Source organism: Hemitrygon akajei, unplaced genomic scaffold (assembly GCF_048418815.1).
Source record: "Hemitrygon akajei unplaced genomic scaffold, sHemAka1.3 Scf000135, whole genome shotgun sequence".
NCBI classification, from domain to species: domain Eukaryota; kingdom Metazoa; phylum Chordata; class Chondrichthyes; order Myliobatiformes; family Dasyatidae; genus Hemitrygon; species Hemitrygon akajei.
This window is the reverse complement of record NW_027332021.1, coordinates 160,161-183,793: the sequence shown is the minus strand read 5'-3', so window position 1 is coordinate 183,793 and position 23,633 is coordinate 160,161. Positions and strand designations below refer to the sequence as shown.

The following is a 23,633-nucleotide window of genomic DNA, read 5'->3' as shown; positions in this document are numbered from 1 at the left end:
CTCAGAACACATGACTTTGAAGAAACATTTTCATTAGCTGTAGATGCTAGCGATGTGGCTGCAGGAGCAGCGTTACTTCAAATAAATGAGGGTGATGAGGTTGAACATCCAGTAGCTTATTTTTCTAAGAAATTTAATGAGCTTCAAAGAAACTATTCAACTCTAGAAAAGGAATTATTATGTCTGGTTCTGGCTCTACAGGTTTGATGTGTATGTTGGTACAACTCAAAAACCACTTAAAGTTTACACCAATCATAATCCGTTAGTGTTTCTGAGTAAGATGAAAAAACAAGAATAGAAGGTTACTAAATTGGAGTCTGATATTACAGGAGTATAATATTTTGATAATTCATATTAAAGGCAAAGATAATGTGATTGCTGTCTGTCTATCTAGATGTTGAATGTACAATGTGATTTTTTTAATGGTGTGATATTTAACATTTGTAACACTCCTACTGTATAGTAATTTGTAAGGTGCTGTTTGATAATACTGTGTATATTGTGTATGTTGTAGATTTTATACATTTGTATTTTTTTTGTAATTAGTTAGTTGTTAAAAATTTGCTCTTGACAGACCAAAAATTTCTTTCTGGAGGGAGGTGTTACATACTCCGTGGGTATCTTGTGACTGTCTTATGACCATGATGTAATTGAGTATCTGGTGAGCACGTTGTAATGGTCTTGTGATGGTGGGTTGATGTAGTTTCCCGCCAGTGTGAGATCACGTGATGACATGTTCTCAACAGGTCTCAAACTGGAAAGCCTGCTGTGATGAAGGAGTTTTGTGGTGAGATGTTGCTTAAGTTGTTAGTTACTCTGTTATGCTGCGTATTTGGTTTCATGACACAGTTTCGTTTTAAAGTGGAGTTTGAATTTCTACTGTAAGGTACATTATCGTTGTGCCGGCAGTTTTGAAAATCATGGCTAGTTATGGTTGATGTATCTTTGATTTATTTTTAATGTCTAAGTATTGGAGAGTGAAGATTTTACCGAAGTACGGGAAGCCGAAGGATAGAGTGAAGTTGGTGTCGGTGGCGGTTTAATACAGGATCTACCTTATTGGATGTTCATTCAGAAAATGGTAACCAGCATCTGAGATAACCCCTGCAGTAAGTGCAGAAAGGGTCGGGGAAGTGTTATTTGCCAAGGAAAATGTCAGCTCCTTCAAGCCATTTTTATTTCCTTCATCGTGAATCTTTCGGTCAAGGCATATTTCGGCTGAGCTCAGCAGTAACGTCACGTTGTCAAGGAATTCATTACTTCAGGAAAGTCTCTCCTCATTGACTGTATAAATGATTTGGACTTTCGCATTTACCACTTTAAGAACTGCATTTGCATTTATCACTTTAAGAACTGAATTTGCATTAATCACTAAGAACTGTTTGAGTAGCTGTACCGCAATTATCTTCTGGTTAAGTTAGTGGTTTGTTTTCTTTTCATTTTTGGTCGAATAGAGTTAAATAAATTATTTATTTGTTTATAAAATACCTGTCTCAGTTCTATATTCATTGTTGCCGGAGTCATACTGTAACAGATAAGAGGAGCTTGGAAAAACTGGGGTGGTTTTCTGTGGAGTGGAGAATGCTGAGAGTAGATCTGAGAGACAATTATAATATTATGAAAGAAATAGATATATAAGAGAGGCAGGAGCTTTCTCGCAGGGGTGAAATGTCAAGTAACAGATGGTATCTCTATTTAAGGTGAGATGTGGGTAATTCCAAAGAGATATGAGGTGTTTTTTTTCCTTATTATACGAACAGTGGCATGTGCCTGGACTGTGTTGTCTGGGAAGGTGGTAAAGGCAGATTCATTGGAAACTTGTAAGTGATGTTAAGGTAGGCACGTAATTTTACAGAGATTGGAAGATGATTTAGGGGAGGTATTTTATTTTAACAGAGAGTGGTTGACGGCAGGAAGCCACTAAGGAAGACACAAGCAATCTCCAAAATGTATGGATGGGCCAAGGACATAGGGTAACAGAGGAAATAAAACAGATTGACATTAGAAAGGAAACGGTGATGAGAAGACTGATGGGACTGAAGGCTGACAAATCCCTAGGTCCAGATGGTCTGCATCCTAGGGTACTAAAGGAGGTGGCTCTGGAAATTGCGGATGCATTGGTAATCATTTTCCAATGTTCCTTAGATTCAGGATCAGTTCCTGAGGATTGGAGAATGGCTAATGTTATCCCACTTTTTAAGAAAGGAGGGAGGGAGAAAACAGAGAACTATTGACCTATCAGCCTGACATCGGTGGTGGGGAAGATGCTAGAGTCCATTATTAAGGATGAAATAGTGGCATATCTAGATAGCAGTGATAGGATTGGGCCGAGCCAGCATGGATTTACCAAGGGTAAATCATGCTTGACTAATCTGTTGGAGTTTTTCGAGGATGTAACCAGGAAGTTAGAGGGGGGAGATCCAGTGAATGTAGTGTATCTCGATTTTCAGAAGGCATTTGATAAGGTCCCACATAGGAGATTGGTGGGTAAAATCAAAGCTCAGGGCATCGGGGGGAAGACATTGACATGGATAGAAAACTGGTTGGCAGATAGAAAGCAAAGGGTAGCGGTGAATGGGTGTTTCTCGGAATGGCAGGTGGTGACTAGTGGGGTGCCACAGGGCTCGGTATTGGGACCACAGCTGTTTACAATTTACGTCAACAATTTGGATGAAAGCAAATTTGCTGATGATACTAAGCTAGGTGGCAGTGTGACATGTGATGAGGATGTTAGGAGAATTCAGGGTGACTTGGTTAGGCTGGGTGAGTGGGCAGATACTTGGCAGATGAAGTTTAATGTGAATAAGTGTGAGGCTATCCACTTTGGGAGTAAGAACAGGAAGGCAGATTATTATCTGAACGGTGTAGAGTTAGGTAAGGGAGAAATACAAAGAGATCTAGGAGTCCTTGTTCATCAGTCACTGAAGGTGAATGAGCAAGTGCAGCAGGCAGTGAAGAAGACTAATCGAATGTTGGCCTTTATTACAAAGGAAATTGAGTAAAAGAGGAAGGAAATCCTCTTGCATTTGTACAGAACCCTGGTGAGACCATACCTGGAGCATTGTGTACAGTTTTGGTCTCCAGGGTTAAGGAACGACATCCTGGCAGTAGAGGAAGTGCAGCGTAGATTCACAACGTTAATTCCTGGGATGTCTGGACTGTCTTACGCAGAGAGGTTAGAGATACTGGGCTTGTATACGCTGGAATTAAGGAGATTGAGAGGGGATCTGATTGAAACATATAAGATTATTAAGGGATTGGACAAGATAGAGGCAGGAAATATTTTCCAGATGCTGGAAGAGTCCAGTACCGGAGGGCATGGTTTGAGAATAAGGAGTAGGTCATTCAGGACAGAGTTAAGGAAAAACTTCTTCTCCCAGAGAGTTGTGGGGGTCTGGATTGCACTGCCTCGGATGGTAGTGGAGGCCAATTCTCTGGATGCTTTCAATTAGGAGCTAGATAGGTATCTTATGGATAAGGGAATCAAGGGATATGGGGACAAGGCAGGAACCTGGTATTGATAGTAGTTGATCAGCCATGATCTCAAAATGGCGGTGCAGGCTCAAAGGGCCGAATGGTCTACTTCTGCACCTATTTTCTATTGTCTATTGACCTGCCAAGGGTGGTAATTGCGACAGATACATTAAAGACATTTGTCAATTTAACATCAATGTATTGGCCAGGCTGCGGCATGTACTGTCCTCAGCAAAGGGAGCAAAGTTATTTTCTCCCAAGGCTGAGCCACGGACCCTTCCTGTCTGTGTAATTCCCCAGGCAGGCTGGACGCGGACATTCAGTGGAAGCAGGAGGTGGAAATATGTTGTTGTTGAATGCTTCTGACATCACAGCATGATCAGCCCAATTAAGGGACAAGGCTGGGAAATTGGTCACAATGTCCCCATCCTGCAGGCGGGGATGGTCACAGGATCACTGCCAGTCCAGGTCTGGGTTCCTGCAGAGATCTCAGTTCCTTCCTCCCAGTCCAGCTGAACTGATTCCTGTCCAGCCTGAAACAGGTGGAAGAATAAAGAGGAAATAATCGGATTACACAACAGAGTTGGCAACAGGGGACTGGGGATTAACGTCTCAACAACATTCAAACAAATGTCACCAGAAAACCCATGGATCCGCTAAAATTTTATCACATTGACACCAACAGAAACACTCACCAGATCCGCTCCAGACTCGGGAGGGTCAGTATGAGGTGGCGAAGAGCAGGGACAGACTGGTCTGTGAGCGAATTTGATACCAGGCTCAGCTCCGCCAGTGATGGGTTTGTACTGAGACTGGACATGAGATCCTCAGCACCAGAATCTGTGAGACCGACACTGTTCAGCCTAGAGATGAGAGAGAGTGAGGATGAGGGACAGAGAGACAGGAGACAGTACAAATCCCCAGTGTTTATCAGTAACACAATTACTGATCACATTAATGTTCAGTGACAGACAGCCAGTGACTTTAAAAAACAATCTCCGACAGTCTGATACTTACTCCAGTTTCTGTATTTTACACTCCAGGTTCCTCAGAGCCACAGACAGCAGTTTCACTCCTGAATCTCCCAGTTCATTACCATTCAGGTGCAGCTGAGTCAGATATCGATTCCTACTGAGAGTGGAGCTGAGATCCTCAACACCAGAATCTGTGAGACCAACATTGTTTAGCCTGCAGATGAGAGAGAGGATGAAGAAGATAGTGACATAGGAGATGGTAAATCCCCAGTGTTGATCACATGAAAATTCACTGTCAGACACACAGTGACTTTAAACACAATCTCTCACAGTCTGGACCTTACCACAGTTTCTGTATTTTACATTCCGCATTCCTCAGAGCTGCAGACACCAGCTTCACTCCTGAATCTCCCAGTTTATTATAACTCAGGTTTAGCTCCGTCAGTGATCGGTTTGTACTGAGAGCCAAGACGAGATCCTCAGCACCAGAATCTGTGAGACCAACATCGCTCATCCTGGAGATGAGAAACAGGGAGGGTGAAGGACAGTGAGAGACAGGAGACAGAACATCTTCCTAGTGTTTATCGGTAACAAGATTACTGATCAAAACAATGTTGGGTTTAAACTCAATTTCCCAGAGTCTGGTACTTACTCTAGTTTCTGTATTTTACACTCCTGGTTCCTCAGAGCAATAGACACTAGTTTCACTCCTAAATCTCCCAGACGATTCCACCCAAGTCTAAACACAAACAGACAAATTGATGAACGAACTGATACAAACCATTGGTCTGAGGGAATTTCATCAATCTGATATTTCAGGAAACATTAAATACTTCAGTAAACCACTGATTGGAGTTCACATCACTGTTGATGTCCCTCAGTGCCCAGTCCAGGGTATTCACCGAATGTCAGTAATTTAATCTGTCGGTGTGACCCTGTAAACTCCCCATATTCTGTCTCATTCCCCGACTGTTAGAAAACATGTTCCTGATGTGAGAGGGTTGGAAGGGCAGGATGAAGAGTGGGCGAAAATTCTTCAGAGATGTGGAGTTGTGGGTGGGAAAATGACCATGGGAAATAGCAGATGACTCCCACCAGAGGAAAACTGATGAGAAGACAGATCATACCAGGAAGGGCATGGGGAAGAGAGAGACAGGAGGAAGGGGAATGAGGGGGCAGATACCTACATGAGGAAGAGAGATCACCACACAGGGGATGGGTATGGTGCAGAGTTCCAACAGGAGCGTTGTGCTGAGATAAGATCATCCCACAAGATAAGGTGATGTGGAAGCAGTTTGCATGGGAAGAACAGGTCTGAACTGAGGTGAGATGAGATGTCCACATGGGTGCTGGTTATTTGGTCGTGAGCAGAGTCACACAGGTGGAGTGATGCAGATAGTCACACACGGAGAAGGACAGTGGAGGGGAGGGCAACCTCTCAGAGGTAATTCTCTCCCTCTCACTGGGAAACTCCTCTGAACCTTTCTTGTCGTTGATTGGGAAGTGGTGTGAAGCTCCGACACACCTGCTGCGGTCTGTATTGGTCTGGGTGTCAGTAACAGTGAGAAGAAACGTTGTCAGTGGATGTTTCAAAGGCAGTGAGAAACAATGGTTGTTGTTCACTGATCTGATGAAGTCTCCAACATACCTTCACAAGGAACCACAGACCATCCCGTCTTTGGGGAATTACTGACCGATCCCCTGGCCATTTGTCACAATTCTGTACAATCTGATTTACTACATTTTTACCCAAATTCCTTTACATTGAAATAAGACAATGGAACAGTTTCACAGTTCAGAGTGAGAGATAAGTCAAGTTACCCCAACTGCTGGCACTTGTGCAGCCTGGGTCCCAGCCGTTGGATTCCTTCACACTGAATGTGGCAGTTCCCCAGGTCAAGTTGTTTTATCACATCGCAGAGCGCGATGACATTTGACAAGACTCCACAATCAATCGAGGTCAGTGGCAATTCATTGAATGGAAGTGTTTCCACAGATCCCAGTGCTGCCTGAGCCAGTCCACGATTCTGAGCCTCAAACAGGTAGTGCAATGTGTTCAGGAGGCTCCTTTTACCAGCTTCACTCCATGTGTTTCCACTCTGGCGTTTAACCTCCTCCTTCAACCAGTCAATCACTCGGCAGGTTGTTTGATGAGGAAATGGGCCTAGAAACTCCTCCAAGCCCCGAGCTGTCATTGGGGAGGAGAGACCAGCAACAAAACGGAGAAATACCTCAAATCGTCCAGCTGTCATACTATGGGTTTCAATGAGCAACTTCTGGACATCCCCGCAATATCGAGTCAGGAATTGTGCAAGTGCAGCTACAAACTCTTGGATGGTGAGGTGTGGGAATGTGTACACCACACTCAGGGCAGAATCTTCTCTCTCCAAAAGCTCCATCAGGAACCCGGACAGGAACTGGGAAGGCTGCAGATTGTAGTTGATCAAATCTCCATCTGTAAACACAGTTTTCTTATCGGACACTCCTCTGAAGGCCATCTGACCCAACCTGAGTAACACATCACGGGGGTTCTCAATCTCACGTCCGTGGTTTTTCAGGATGTTGTAAATATAGTAGGAATACAGTTGGGTGATGGTCTTGGGGACTTGCTGTGGGTCCCTGTCTTTTTTTGTGAAGAAGGGGCCCAGTGCCAGAGTGAGGATCCAGCAGTAGGAGGGGTTGTAGCTCATGGTGTACAGGATTTCGTTCTCCTCCACGTGTTTGAAAACAGCTGCTGCCACTTTTTGATCTTCAAGATGTCTGATGAAATATTCCTTCCGTTCCTCACCAACAAATCCCAGGATTTCAGCCCAGACACTGATCTCTGACTTTTCCAATAAATGTAACACAGTGGGACGGGTGGTCACCAGCACCGAACACCCTGGGAGCAGCTTGCCTTGGATTAAACTGTACACAATGTCAGACACTTCACACCACCACTCGGGATCTGGGCACTGGTGCTTGGGTTCTGTATCTCTCCGACTGTCAGCAAAATCAATTTCATGTTTGAATTCATCCCAACCATCAAATATAAACAGCAATCCCTCTGGGTTATTCCAGATGTCTCCCGGGATATTCCCAAAGTAAGGATACTGATCCAAAATCAGTTCCCTCAGGTTTATTCTACAGTTAATGGAGTTTAAATCCCGGAATTTAAAAATAAAGACAAACTGGAATTGTTGGTATATTTTCCCCGTGGCCCAGTCATAAACAATCTTTTGAACCATTGTTGTTTTCCCAATCCCCGGGACTCCGACCACTGCTGCTGAACTCCCTGGTTTGGATTTGGATTTACTACGTGAAAAGCTGCTTTGGAACAACTGATCAGTCCGGATTTTTTCCAGCTCTTTGCGGAGATGTTTCTCTCTCCACTCATCGTGGTCTCTGCCTCTTGCCAGCAGCTCATGTTCCACCAGTCTCCGATCACGAATGGTAGAAATGACCGTGAGCTCAGCGTATCGATCAACCAGCTGGAAAACCTTCACCTTCTCCCTCATCAGGATCGTGTTCACTCTCAGTTTTTCAGTCTGTATCCGCAGAGTCTCCTTGTGTTTCTGTTGAACATCTTCCATGGGAACAGAGAACATAGTCAAAATAGCTCAACTGATGAAGAACTTTTTAACTGCATTTCAACAATCAGTGTTTGAGATTACATGATTTCATTTAATACTTCCATCGATAATAAGACAAAGTAAAATTCTGCTCACAGACTCCTGAAATGACAGCGATGAATGTCCCAGAAAATATCCAATCCTCATATTCTGGTTCCCACTCTCTCCCTTCCACCATCCCACTTTCACTCTGCCTCCTCTCCTAACTGCCTATCACCTCTCTCATGATTCTGTCTTTTTCTACTAGCCATAGTGCTTTCCCCTTACATTCCTTCTTCACCTCTCCAGCCTACCCCCTCACTGCTTCTCCTCCCCAACCCCTTGATCTTTCCTCTGATTGGTTTTTCACCTGGCACCTTCCACCCTTCCCCCACCTTCTTTATAGGGCCCCTGCCCCCTCCTTCCTCAGTCCTGACGAAGGGTCTCGGCCCGAAACATTGACTGCTCATTTCAACGGATGCTGCCCAACCTGCTGAGTTCATCCAGCTTTTGTACCTGTTGAACATTCTATTGATGACCTATTACAGTCCTGCCTGAACTTCCATGGACAATTACCGTTACAATAAAATTTCAGTATTTTTAAAGCATTGTTTGTATCATTAGCAGATGATGTTAATGTTGACATGATGTGAAAATATGGAGAGCAAGACACTGCGCACTTTGGAAAATCTGCTCAAAGTCAGGCAGGATTTATGGAGAGAATCACAGAGAAGATTCAGATTGATAACGCATCAGAATGACAAGTATTAAAACTGGTTGTTAAAATTTGTTGGGATGGAGCAGGTTGGAAAGATGGAAGGGAATCTCAGTGAATGGGAGAGACCACGTGTTGCAGTGATGCATGTCGTGTTTGTGGGAGAGGGTGGTGAAGTCTTGCTAAGAGCTACTGATCAGTCTGGCAGCAGGTGTGTAGGGTGTTGTATTATTGTCACGTGTACCACGGTAGAATGGAAAACATTTTTGCTTGCTGTCCATATTAATCAATTTATCACATCAGCCTACTGAGGTCCAACAAGGAAAAACAGAACAGAATAGTTCAGGGAAACAGTGTTGCAATTGCCGAGAAAATGCTGTGCAGGTAGACAGGAAGGTACAGGGTCAAAGATCCCAGGTCAAATATTTTATCTGAACTACGCTCCTATACTATAGAGTTCAATACTTTTACTACAGTATTGTACAAAAGTTTTCAGCACACATGTATAACTAGGAGCCCGAGACTCTCACAAGTGCTATATAAGGGATGCATAAGTTGTTGTTACTTCTAAACACCAACTCAAAACGTTCTTATTGAACCTTGTTTATAATTAACATCATTTTGTCTTTTATTTTCTAGTTTACACTTCTTATTATAATAAAATTTGTGTCACATCATCTATATGAAAAGAGCTTTGGAAATAAGTTAGCATTTTTATTTTTTCTCAGTTCAAACTGGTAAAACCTGAGATATGGGCACAGGCAAGCACATTCATTTCTCAATTGGAGGGAACTATTGGACTAGTCTAGTGGTGTTTAGTATTGTGCTTTTCTGGAGATTTACATAATATTACTGTGTCAGACTAATTGTTTCATATTATTTTGTAGTGACTTTTGAAATACACAAGTAATCACTATTACTTTGGGGACAAGGTCAACCCTGATCATATTCCACAGGTTTTCAATTTCCTCTTTTAATTCTGCATATTTCTGGTGTTTTTCATTAATTGATTCCCGTGTATTATGTTATGAGTGATTGTAAAGTCTATATCTATTAAGTAGGTTATTCTTGCTTGTTCATCCTGGTTGTTTTTATGGATTGTCCTATCTGCAATAATGGATCAGTCGTAGCACAATTTGTAGGTCTCTGACTCTAAAATAAGATCAGGCTTGCATTATATAGCAAGGTACTACAGCCTTAAAGTTGAATGCTGCCATTTTGAAACATCACTCCTTGAGGATGACCTGAATTCTGGGCAGGATGGGGTCCATGATGGAGCTGACTTTTACAATTTTCTGCAGCTTATTGTGATCTTGGGCAGTGGCTCCCCAGCTCCCTCCATCCGTCAATACCAGATGATAATGCAGACAGTTAGAATGTTCTCCACGTTACATCTGCAGAAATCTGAAGCAGAAGCAGAGCCGAGGAGTCAGACATCAGGAAGAGCCGTGGTAGTAGGCGACTCCATAGTGAGAGGTACGGAAAGGGGTTTCTGCGGCAACAGGCGAGATTTAAGGATGGTGTGTTGCCTCCCTGATGCTAGGATCCAGGGCATCACGGACCAATTGCAAGGAATCCTCAAGGGTGAAGTTGAAGAGCCGTAAGTGGTAGTGCAAGTCGGCACAAATGACATCGGGAAGAAGAGGAAGGACATTCTGCAGTGGACTTCAGAGAACTCAGAAGAAGGCTGAAAAGCAGGACTTCCAGGGTGGTTATCTCTGGTTTGCTTCCAGTTCTTCATGCTGGAGAGGGCAGGAACAGGGAGATAATGGATCTGAATGTGTGGCTGAGGAACTGGTGCAGGAAGCAAGCATTAACATTATTGGACCACTGGGATCTGTTTTGGGGTAAGGATAAATTGTACAAAACGGACGGGTTGCACCTTAATAGGCAGGGGACCAGCATTCTGGCAGACAGGTTTGCCACTGCAACACAGATGTGTTTAAACTAAGTAGGGGGGGGGGGGGGGATGAACTGTAAATATAAGGATGGAGTTAAAGGGAAAGTGAAAATAAGAAAAGTTAAAAAGGACAACAGAATCAATGGAGTAGAAAGCTCAAGAAGAGATCATACAGTATGGCCAAGTGAAATAGGAATTGATATGAAAGGAGAGGGGAATAACAAATTAAAAGTATTATATACGACTGCACGAAGTATAAGGAATAAAGTAGATGAGCTTGAGGCTCAGTTGGAAATTGGCAAGTACGATATTGTGGGAATAACAGAGACATGGCTTCAAGCGGACAGGGCCTGGGAAATGAATATTCAAGGATATACATCTTATCCAAAGAACAGACTGACTGGCAGAGGGGGTGGGATGACTCTGTTGGTGAGGAATGATATCAGTCCCTTGCAAGGGGGGACATAGAATCAGGGGATGTAGAGTCAGTATGGATAGAACTGAGAAATTCTAAGGGTAGAAAGACCCTAATGGGAGTTATCTACAGGCCCCCAAACAGCAGTCTGGATGTAGGGTGTAAGTTGAATGAAGAGTTAAAATTGGCATGTCACCAAGGTAGTGATACAGTTGTCATGGGGGATTTCAACATGCAGGTAGACTGGGAGTATCAGAATGGTACTGGACCCCAAGAAAGGGAGTTTGTGGAGTGCCTCCGAGATGGATTCTTAGAACAGCTTGTACTGGAGCCTACCAGGGAGAAGGCAATTCTAGATTTAGTGTTGTGCAATGAACTGGATTTGATCAGGGACCTCGAGGTAAAGGAACCGTTAGGAGGTAGTGACCATAATATGATATGTTTTAACCTACAATTTGAGAAGGAGAAGGGAAAATCAGATGTGTCAGTATTACAGTTGAACAAAGGGAACTATGGAGCTATGAGGGAGGAGCTGGCCAAAGTTCAAAGGAACAATACCTTAGCAGGGAAGACAGTGGAACAACAATGGCATGTATTTCTGGGAATAATGCAGAAGGTGCAGGATCGGTTCATTCCAAAGAGGAAGAAAGATCCCAAGGGGAGTAAAGGGTGGCTGTGGCTGATGAGGGAAGTAAAGGCCAGTATAAAACTAAAAGAGAAGTATAACATAGCATAGATGAGCAGAAAACCAGAGGACTGGGAAGCTTTTAAAGAGCAACAGAATATAACAAAAAAGGCAATACGCTAAGAAAAAATGAGGTACAAAGGTAAACTAGCCAAGAATATAAAGGAAGAAAGTAAAAGCTTCTTTAGGTATGTGAATAGCAAAAAAAATAGTTAAGACCAAAATTGGGCCATTGAAGACAGAAACGGGTGAATTTATTATGGGGAACAAAGAAATGGCAGATGAGTTAAACAAGTACTTCAGATCTGTCCACTAGGGAAGACACAAACAATCTCACAGATGTAATAGTGGCCAAAGGAACTAGGGTAAAGGATGAAGTGAAGGAAATTTATATTAGGCAAGAAACGGTGTTGGATAGACTGTTGAGTTTGAAGGCTGATAAGTCCCCGGGACCTGATGGTCTGCATCCTAGGGTACTTAAAGAGGTGGCTCTAGAAATCGTGGACGCATTGGTAATCATTTTCCAATGTTCTATAGATTCAGGAACAGTTCCTGCTGACTGGAGGGTGGCTAATGTTGTCCCACTTTTCAAGAAAGGAGGGAGAGAGAAAACAGGGAATTATAGACCACTTAGCCTGACGTCAGTGGTGGGAAAGATGCCGGAGTCAATTATAAAAGATGAAATTACGACACATTTGGATAGCAGTAGAAGGATCAGTCCGAGTCAGCATGGATTTTTGAAGGGAAAATCATGCTTGACTAATCTTCTGGAGTTTTTTGAGGATGTAACTATGAAAATGGACAAGGGAGAGCCAGTGGATGTAGTGTACCTGGATTTCCAGAAAGCTTTTGATAAAGTCCCACATAAGAAATTAGTGGGCAAAATCAGGGCAAATGGTATTGGGGGCAGAGTACTGACATGGATTGAAAATTGGCTGTCTGACAGGAAACAAAGAGTAGCGATTAATGTGTCCCTTTTGGAATGGCAGGTTGTGACCAGTGGGGTACCGCAAGGTTCGGTGCTGGGACTGCAGCTGTTTATAATATACATTAATGATTTAGATGAAGGGATTAAAAGTAACAATTAGCAAATTTGCTGATGACACAAAGCTGGGTGGCAGTGTGAAATGTCAGGAAGATGTTATGAGAATGCAGGGTGACTTGGACAGGTTGGGTGAGTGGGCAAATGTATGGCAGATGCAGTTTAATGTGGATAAATGTGAGGTTATTCACTTTGGTGGCAAGAACAGGAAGGCAGATTACTATCTAAATGGCGTCGTTAGGAAAAGGCGAAGTACAACGAGATCTAGGTGTTCTTGTACATCAGTCAATGAAAGCAAGCATGCAGGTACAGCAGGCAGTGAAGAAAGCTGATGGCATGCTGGCCTTTATAACAAGAGGAATTGAGTATAGGAGTAAAGAGGTCCTTCTGCAGCTGTACAGGGCCCTGGTGAGACCCCACCTGGAGTATTGTGTGCAGTTTTGGTCTCCAAATTTGAGGAAGGACGTACTTGCTATTGAGGGAGTGCAGCGTAGGATCACAAGGTTAATTCCCGGAATGGCGGGACTGTCATATGTTGATAGATTGGAGCGACTGGGCTTGTATACACTGGAATTTAGAAGGATGAGAGGGGATCTGATTGAGACATATAAGATTATAAAGGGATTGGACACGCTGGAGGCAGGAAGCATGTTCCCGCTGATGGGTGAGTCCATAACTAGAGGCCACATTTTAAGAATAAGGGGTAGGCCATTCAGAACAGAGATGCGGAAAAACCTTTTCACACAGAGAGTGGTGGATATGCGGAATACTCTGCCCCAGAAGGCAGTGGAGGCCAAGTCTCTGGATGCTTTCAAGAGAGAGTTAGATAGAGCTCTTATAGATAGCGGGGTCAAGGGATATGGGGAGAGGGCGGGATATGGGGTACTGATTGTGTATGATCAGCCATGATCACAGTGAATGGCAGTGCTGGCTAGAAGGGCCGAATGGCCTATTCCTGCACCTATTGTCTATTATCTGTAAGTGTCTCCGGTGATATACCAAATCTCCTCAATCTCCGAAACAAATCCATCCGCTGTCGTGCCTTCCTTGCAACTCACTGATATGTTGACACCCAGGTACTTGAAATTGCTCACCCTCTCCACTTCTGTTCCCTCCATGAGGACAGGTGTGTGTCCCCTTCTTATACCCTTTCTGATCCAAAATTAATTCTTTGGTCTTACGGACGTTGAGTTCAAGGTTGCTGCTGTGAAACTACTCAACTCGCTAATACATCATGCTCCTGTATGCATTTTTTGTTAGCGTCTGAAATTCTGCCAACAATTGTGTCATCAGCAAATTTATAGCATTTGATTTGAGAGAGTACGGCAGTGGGCTAAAGCACACATTCTTGAAGAGCAACAGTTTAGATTACCAGTGAGGTGGAGATGTTGTTTCAAATCCACACAGACTGCGGAATTCTGGTGAGGAAGACAAGGATCCAGTTGCAGTGGGAGGTACAGAGGGCCAGGTTTTGGATCTTTTGATCATACTCGTGTAGGAATGATTGTGTTAAACAGCAGCCTGACATAAGAATTAGTATTGTCCAGGTGATCCCAAGTCACATGAAGGGACAATGAAATCACATCCGCTGTCAACCTATTGTGGTGACAGGCAAATTGCAGCGGGTCCATGTCCTTGCATTGAAGGGAAATTATTCTAGCCATAACTGATCTCTCAAAGCTCTCCACCGCCATGGATTTGAGGTCTACTGGATGATAGTCATTAAGGCAGTCTAAGATGCTCTTGGACACTTGCCCTTTTGAAGCAGGTGGGAATTTCTGACTGTAGCAATGAGAGATTGAAACGTCTTTGAGCATTTCTGCCAGTTGGTTGGCACAGATTTAGACCTGCCACTCTGTGACAGTTCACCCTCTTTAAAGACTTTCTGACGTCGGCCTCCAAGACAGATCACAGGGTGACTGGTGCTGCAGGAATCCTCAGAGTTGTAGATTTAGCCTCCCTTTTAAAGCGTGCATAAAGGGTGTTGAGCGCATTTAGGAGTGAAGAATCACTGCCATTCATGCTGTCAGGTTTTGCTTTACAGGAATTAACTGTCTACAAAACCTACTGGAGTTGCCGTACATTTGATTCCAGCTCTTTTGTCCTCTGCAAATCACGTTTGTCCCTCTTGCATAGTCTTGTATCTCCAGACTTGAGTGTGACAGATCTAGCCCACAGCAGACTATGTATAAGAACATAAGAGATCTCCTGGTTCATCCAAGGCTTTTGATTCGGATATGCACAGTATGTTCTCCTAGGCACACAGTCATCCACATAGGTTTTAATGAAGTGGCAAACGTGGCATTATCATTCAGACTCAAAGATGAATCTCTGTGTACAGTCCAGCCCACCGACTCAAAGCAGTCCTATAAGCACTCATGTGCTTCTCTTGTCCATATCTTCTTGGTCCTCTGTACTGGTGCTGTTGTCTTCAGTCTCTGTCTGTCTATACTCAGGGAGTAGAAGTGCAGCTGGGTGATCAGACTTTCCAAATTATGTGTGTGGGATCGCACAGTAAGCACTCTTGATGATAGTTTCACGGTACTCTAGTGTCTTGGCTCCTATGGTTCCACAAGTGATGTTGGTGATAATTGTTTAGAGAATTTGTCAAAATCTCCAGAAATCATGAGCAAGGCATCAAGGAATGCTGTATCATGCCTGTTGATTACGTCGCTCAGCTCACCTGGAGCCTGTCTGCCACGGTTCAGAGGTGGGATATACACCGCTACCAAGATGGTGGCTGGAAACACTCAAAGCAGATAAAATGGACAATACTTGATCGCAAGATGTTCCAGGTCAGGTGAGCTTTGTTGCTCCATTAAACAAACGTATCTGAATGTCCCTGTGGCACAGCAATCTTGCTCTGAGATCTTTTATTATATTTACCAGAGACTATGTTTGCTACCAGAATAACCAGCTGTGGGATTCTGAAGTCTCATCTCCTTAAATGACCTTTTAATCCAGCATGGCATCCTCTCTTCCACTGTCTTAAAAGCACATGTCTGACTGGACTCTGCTGGACTAGATTCATTGGCTTTGAGTAGTGATAGATTTTTTAATTGCTTTAAAGCGATGTTAGTTACTGTGCTGTCCTGAACTGTAGCAGAGAATTGCAGCTGTAGCAGGCTCAAATGGGAATATTTAACCATTTCTATCGAAGCTGCGTGCACAAGTTCCCTTCTTAATAGCGCCCCAAGATCTGTTGAATGTTCTGCACTTTTCTTGTCCAATGTTGATGTTTAATTCTTTTGAAATTAGTTCACTATTTGAAATATTTGCTTTAAATTTACTGAGGGAGTATATAAATTGAAATATTCTATGTATAGACGGTGTGCCAAAGTATAATTTTTTTGGAGTTTTGCTGATTTGATACCATATTTTCATCTGTTTGAGTAAACTAGAGAGTGGGTTTATAGTTAGACACGACTACAGTCGGCTTAGACTGTCAATCTGAGAAATTCCTCTGTTAATTTTGATAATGCCATTTGTTTTTGTTTGTAAATAGACATAACCATGAGTGTGGTCATCAATATAACAAGAAAGATTTCTGCTTTTCCTCCGGCATTGATTTAGAATAACAGAATCTATTATCAGTTGCTCCTTCCATCTTTGTATACACTTACATATCCTTTCAGCTCCTCTGTAAGTATATTGTGACTATCTAAGTGAGTGATGATTAGTCGGAGATACATAATGTTACAATTTATATGTAGTTTGTAAACAAGTAACAGGATGATATTTTGATGGGCCATTTGTGATTTCTCCTTTTGGGTAAGAGATGTGTTTTGCCTTAATATTGTATTTTTTTTAAATTAAGATCCCATCTTAACCATGTGGGAGACCATTCAATAGTCATATATACAGACTTAAATCTGTCCTTGATCCTGGCGGGACGTACATTCAGGCTTTTGCATCTTCTGCCCAATGGGAGTTGGAGGAGAGAGAATGTTTGAGGTGGGAGAGGATTAAGCAGCAAGGATTTGTGTAGGGGAAGTAGCATCTTGCTAACTTTTAGTAGGGAATTCGATAAGGTACCACATGGGAATCTCACACAGAAGTTCACATGCTCATGAACTGTGTTGAATTGGCCTTTTGGATTCATTATTGCCTTCCTCATAGAAGACAGGTGGTAATGAGACATATTCTGACAGGAATACTTTGAACAATGATGTTCTACAGTGATCCACACAGGGATTTACCATGTATATACATATTTTTATTTATAAATTACCCGAAATAAAAAGGTTGATGGGAAAGTCAGTAAGTTTGCAGCTGATACAACAATTAGTAGTATTGCTGAGAGAGCAGAAGACTAGCAAAAGAAATAGTAGAATATATATTGGATGCAGGCATGGGTGCAGAAAAATCATCTGTTATTTAACCTGGCCAAATGTAAAGAATTGCAACTTCAAATGTAAATTGATAGTGTACCTTTATAGGCAAGAGCATTAACAGTGTTAACGAGCAGAGAGATCTTGGGGTCCAAGCTCATATCTCCTCTTCACTTTCCCAAACAAACCAAAGGTCACCGAGCTGCTGTTCCAGTTCCCGGTGATATTCAACCTGATTCTGATTAATTTTGATTCCCAGGTTCTGCTAAGCCAGAGTCTAACATTTGAGATGTGGTTTGAACCGTAAATTTCATCACTCACCTGTCAGTTGAGTGGGTAACTCCAATAACCCTTGGGGAATATTTATGCATTCATGCAGATCAGGGCCTGCTTAAATCAAAAAAAACTTTCATGAAAACAGAGCTAATGTAACTAAAAATTTATTTCAATGTGACTGTGTCCAGTGTGTGGCTTTAACGTACCTTGCTCCTGTATTTCCCTCAGTATTCTGTCCAACTTCGGTAACTCAGTCCTCCATATCACAAAGGATTCCCACATCGCCTTCCGGGTCCGCGAGCCTTTCCCGTTCACCAACCTGAGGAAGAGTGTGGAACTCTCTGTCCGGTTTCCCTTCTCTGTCAGCTCAGTGATTTTCTATAAAAGGGAAACAAGGAGTTTATTGTGTAACAGACTGAAAGACATGGCGACTGTGGAGCAAAATGTGTTCATTGTCCTGGTAACTTCAGAACAGGTGCAGTCACTGGGCTGCCGCCTCATCCTCTCAGTAAACCTCAGGCTTCTATCATTAACAGAGAAACAGCAAATGAAGGAAATTCTAATTCAATATTGTGCAAGAATAAGGCTTTAGTAACAGTCTGCAGTAGCTGCAACGTAATTAATTTCCTTGATCCATCAATGTGCAACATTAGATCAACAAGGTGTAACAACCAGAACGGAAGGCAGGAGAGATGGCGGACATCACTGAATTGTGACAAAAGAGGATCATAGTTGGGTGCTTGCATGCAAGGATACATATTGTATCAAAGGATAGGCCGGAAGTAGGTGAAAGAGAATATTTGCAAAATGGTGACATTGGATTGTACCATGTAGAAGCCTTGTGGGTAAAGTTAAGAAAATTGAAAGGTAAAATGGTCCTGAAGAAAATAATATACTGGCCTCCAAATAGTATCTAGGATTTAGAGATAGGAAAAAACATGTAAAAGGACAATGTTAAAATAACCAGGGGGGATTTCAATTTTTATGTATGCATACTGTACATACACATATGTATTAACTCGCACACACACTCATACTCACACAGACTTACTAGAAAAAATTCACTGTTAATAACTCATTCTCGAATTGCCCCCCTTAAAAATCAAATTATCCCCCTGTGGGGCGTACGCCCCACGTTGGGAACCACTGCTCCATATAGACTTTTGGTTGACTGGTAGGAGGCAAAGTGTGGGAACAAAGAGGGCATTTTCTTGTTGGATGCCGGTGACTGCAGGGTGGGTTTAGGGACAGTTTATTTTTTTGCATTACATGTTAATAATTCTGACAATGAAATTTATGGTTTTATGGTCAAGATTGCAGATGGTACAAAGATGTGCAAAGGGACTGGAAGCATTGAAGAACAAGGATGTAATACTGAGCCATTAGCCAGACCACACTTGCATATTGTGAGCAGTTTTAGTCCCCTTTTCTGAAAAAACATGTGACACCATTGGAGAAAGTCTAGAGGAGGATCAAGAGAATGATTCCTGGATTGAAAAGTTGAATTCGTGAAGAGTGGTGGGTAACTCTGCACTTGTATTTGCTGGAGTTTGGATGAGGGGGGATCTCACTGAAACCGATGGATGTTGAATGGCAAAGATCAACTGGATGTGGAGAGGATGTAAACTTTTGTAGGGAGTCTAGATCCAGAGGGTTCAGCCTCAGAATAATGGGACATCCATTTAGAACAGATGATGAGGATTTTTTGTAGCTGGAGGGTAGTGATTCTATAGATTTCATCAACACAGACAGCTGTGGAGAGCAAGACGTTGGCGATATTTAAAGCAGAGGTTGGTAGGTTCTTGCATAGGCAGGTCGGCAAAGTTTATGGGGAGATGGAAGGAGAATGGGGTTCAGAGAGATATTAAATCAGCCATTATGGAATGGCAGATCAGAACTGATGAGCCCATTTCAGCTCCTGTGTGTTACGGTTTTATAATTGATGTGTACAGACAACAGAATGTTCAGAAATGTCAGTGCGGCTGTCTAATGATTCAGGTAGTTACTGCTGTAAAATGCTGTTCACTTCCTGAATGCAGGAATGGACTTCCTGATCAGCAGAGGTATTATACAAAGAACAAAGAACAATACAGCATAGTACAGGCCATTTGGCCCACAATGTTGTGCCAATCCTTAAACCCTGCCTCCCATATAACCCTCCACCTTAAATTCCTCCATATATCTGTCTAGTAGTCTCTTAAATTTCACTAGTGTATCTGCCTCCACCACTGACTCAGGCAGTGAATTCTATGCACCAACCACACTCCGATAAAAAAAGCTTCCGCTAATGTCCCATTTGAACTTCCCTCCCCTTACCTTAAAGCCATGTCCTCTTGTATTGAGCAGTGGTCTTAGTATCTTGTATACCTCTATCATGTCTCCTCTCATCCTCCTTCTCTCCAGAGAGTAAAGCACTAGCTCCCTTAATCTCTAATCATAATGCACACTCTCTAAACCAGGCAGCATCCTGGTAAATCTCCTCTGTACCCTTTCCAATGCTTCCACATCCTTCCTATAGTGAGGCGACCAGAACTGGACACAGTACTCCAAGTGTGACCAGAGTTTTATAGAGCTGCATCATTACGCCATGTCTCTTAAACTCTATCCCTCGACTTATGAAAAGCTAACACTCCGTAGGTTTTCTTAACTACCCTATCTACCTGTGAGGCAACTTCAGGGATCTGTGGACATGTTCACCCAGATCCCTCTGCTCCTCCACACAACCAAGTATAAAGTTGTGAATTAAACATTGAACAGTCTTGTAATGAAGGTCCAACAAGGATGCAACTGAAGGTGGATGGGCTTTGGACATTGCTGTGAGAAATATCTCAGTGATGTCCTGGGGTTAGAATGATTGGTTGCCATGAAAAGTTCCCAGTGCGAATCGTGGACAATAGTTATGGAACAAATCAGCATAATTTCCTGATGGTCTACTACACTGCAAAAGAATCCAAGGTTCACTACAACCAGGTCTGAGGAGTTACAGTAGAGAATCGGATTTAAAGGTTTAAGTTCCATACTAGTAACACTATCGTCTTCAGATGAAGAATTTATAGATGAACGTACATATGTGTTTACAGTTTATTCCTCTTGCCTGAGCAGAGGCCTTCGGATAATGCCTGTCTGACATGTTGCAGACAGCACCAATGAGTCCCAGGGAGAACGGACTCACTCTGAGTGTAACAATAATTTTCTAATGTCAGTCATGGCTGAACAGGTCACATCTAGGGCATGATCATCACAGTTTATGAGGACCGTAGATAGCAACATGATTTAATGTGTTCCTGTGTCTCTATCATTAGATATTCAGCAATTCAACAGATTTTTCTTTTTCATTTTGCCCTTTTCTCTGCTCTTGTTTAACCAAACTTATAGAGTTTGTCGAGGAAGTTACCAGGAAAGTTGATGATGGCTTGGAAATGGATGTTGTCCGAGGTCCCGCATAAAAGGTTGCACAAGAATTTCAGTCGCTCAGCATTAAAGTAAACTCGATTGGACATTAGATTTGTAGGATAAGTGAGAGAGTGGTTGAGATGATTGTCTTTCTGACTGAAGACCTGTGACTAGTGGGGTGCAACAGGGATCGGTGTTGGGTCCATTGTTGTTGATTCAATGACCTGGATGATATTGTGGTTAACTAGATCAGCAAGCATGTGCATAACACCAAGATTGGGAGTGTAGTGGGCAGTGAGGAAGGTCATCATGGCTTGCAACAGGATCTGGAGCAACTGGAAAAATGGCAGATGGAATTTAATGCAGACATATGTGAGATGTTGCACTTCAGTAGGACCATCAACTGCAGGTCAAGGGTTGGTCAATGGTGGGGCAGTGAGGAGCACAGTAGATAAAGGGAGTTGGGAATGTATCTCCATAATTCATTGCAAGTGGCAGCACAGGTAGACAGGATCAAAAGAACGTTTTTGGCATATTAACTTGCAGAAATGTAAATACTGTGTACAGGACATGAGATGTTGAACTTGAATGAGATATTGCTGAGGGCAAATTTAGAATATTGTCTGCAATTCTGGTCACCTGCCTTCCGGAAAGATGTAAATAAGGTTGAGCAAGTATAGTGAAAATTTAACAAGATGTTGCTGGGACTGGAGCACCTGAGTGATAAGGAAAGATTGAATCGGTTAGGAATTCATTCCTGGCACATAGAAGATTAATAGGAGATTGAACAGAAGTATACAAAATTATAAGGGGTATAAATAGGGTAAATGCAAGCAGGCTTTTTCCACTGAGGCCAGGTGGTAACAATCAATTAAGTGTGAAAGGTGAAAGGTTTATGGGGAACATGAGGGGTCTTGGATCGTTGTGAGAGCATTAGGAGTTACTAGAGCAAGTGGTGGAAGCAAGCTCGATTTCAACAGCTAACAGAAGTTTGGAGAGATGCATGGATGATGGGGTGCGGAGGGCTATGGTCCAGGTGCAGGGTGATGGGAGTAGGCAGTTTAGATGGTGTGGCACAGGTTAAGGGCCTCTTTTGATGATTTACTTTTCTGTGACTCGATGAAAGATCAGCCACTCATTTCTTTAAGAATTCAGATGGAGACCAGAACGGGTGTGGTTCCGAGGTTTTCACTCCCACAGTGACTGCAGTGAAGCCTGTGGGCCGATTTACAATCCACAAGTTTAATATTCATCCTGGATTAATGAACTCACATGAATTTGGCTGATGGTCCTGATAGAATGCAAAATTAGTTTTAGACGGAATGCCTGTTCAGCAGTCGAGATATGCAGCCGCTGCTCTTATACCACACCTATAAACACAGCAGGTGTGAGAGGAAAAGGTGACACTGAACATGCAGTTCCCAGTGCTCCCTGCCTTAACTGAATTTGACAGCTGAAACCAGATCTGCCAGAGACAAGTCAAAGATCAAATCTCCATTTCCATGTAGATCTCCTAGACCATGGAGATTAAATCTGATCACTATTCCCTCTGATATCAGCATTTCTGTGAAAAAAAACACCAAATACACTCACCTCATTTTCTTCCCTACTGAAATGTCCCTCCTTTGTCAACATCCAACCGAGTCTTTCAACCCTCTCTTCAATCGCTTGTTTCAGTCTATCCCTGTAGAACTTTGTCACTTGGTACAGTTGATATTCATCCCACTGATCCAAGAGATCAGAGATTGTAGATTCTGTAGCTGCAGATATAAAAAGGATAAAGCAGACACCAGCTCAAATATCCCTCATCTCCATCAATCTCACAGCACGCAGCAAACTCATCATGTCTCCAACTTCAGTGTTCATCTGCCTTCAGTCACAAACTCGGATTTTGTCCCAATCTCCAACATGACCCACTCACCCAGTTCAATTTAGGATGGGCAATGTAATGCTGGGGCAGTCAATGATACTCACTTCCCAGAGATACTCTCTCTATACAGGTGACTGTATTTCCCTGATTTCATACCCTGAAAATATTATTTTCATCTGAACAGCTGCAATTCCTCTAACACACATCCTGGAAATCCTCATAGCAGGAACTATTGGGTTAACGGGTGCCCCTCTACCTCACATGTACAACACCCACACAATTCCCCTCTCCTCTCTGGCCACACCCCAACAAGGCCTCACATTCTCCATCCTACCTGCCTCATTCTGCAAACGCATCACCCTCATATTTCATTCACCTGTTCCTGTTTGAGGACTTGACAATTCCTTGTTTATTGAGCTTCCGAGCAGACAGGCAGTCACCTCACATGTGCTGGTTCCAGGGTCTGGATCAGAGTCTCTGATGCCACTGTCTCTGGGCTGACTTTGCTCCACTTCCTCTGTGGCTGGACTGTATTCCACTGGGACATCGAGAGAAATCTGTCCCCGCTTTGGTAGCTTGTTTCCCGTGTTCCGAACATCTTCCCTCCATCTGCAGCATGGAAAAAATCTCCTGAGTGCTCTCCCTGCCCAATTTAATCTCCAACCTGAAATAAATGATGAATTATACTGGAGTGATTTGGAGCTGAGCAGAACAAGGATTCACAATGGAGCCGAGACTCTGACTGACCAGATTTGGAGCGGGACTGTGCTGTGAGTGTAAACCATACTTATTGCCAGTGACAATACTGATAAGCCGGACATATCGACCCCCAGAAAAAGAACAGGATAGACGTACTAGTTGATCACTGGCTACGGCAGGGGTTGGCAACCTTTTTGCCTCTGTGGGCCAGATCGTGTACTAATGAGCGGACGGTGGGCCAGATAAATGCCATAAAAAACTTGAAGTAT

The 23,633-nt window shown here is 42.9% G+C and overlaps 1 protein-coding gene across 6 annotated transcripts in view; it reads right to left on the bottom strand.

Annotated features, from left to right (window-relative positions):
• Nucleotides 1–650: 650 nt before the first annotated feature.
• Nucleotides 651–23,633, bottom strand: part of LOC140723781 (NACHT, LRR and PYD domains-containing protein 3-like) — a 35,113-nt gene continuing 12,130 nt past the window's right edge. For 4 of the 6 annotated variants that reach the window (XM_073038312.1, XM_073038313.1, XM_073038316.1 and 1 more), the window contains 10 exons: nt 23,042–23,329; nt 22,389–22,555; nt 17,609–17,780; nt 17,448–17,513; nt 6,270–8,013; nt 5,101–5,187; nt 4,793–4,963; nt 4,492–4,662; nt 4,170–4,337; nt 651–4,007 (listed from right to left, as the gene is read on the bottom strand). In XM_073038312.1, the coding sequence (XP_072894413.1) occupies nt 3,920–4,007; nt 4,170–4,337; nt 4,492–4,662; nt 4,793–4,963; nt 5,101–5,187; nt 6,270–8,013; nt 17,448–17,513; nt 17,609–17,780; nt 22,389–22,555; nt 23,042–23,329 (3,122 nt within the window). In that variant the 3' untranslated portion in view covers nt 651–3,919. The remainder of the gene's footprint in view (nt 4,008–4,169; nt 4,338–4,491; nt 4,663–4,792; nt 4,964–5,100; nt 5,188–6,269; nt 8,014–17,447; nt 17,514–17,608; nt 17,781–22,388; nt 22,556–23,041; nt 23,330–23,633) is intronic. The other 2 variants (XM_073038317.1, XM_073038314.1) reach the window with 2 other exon arrangements.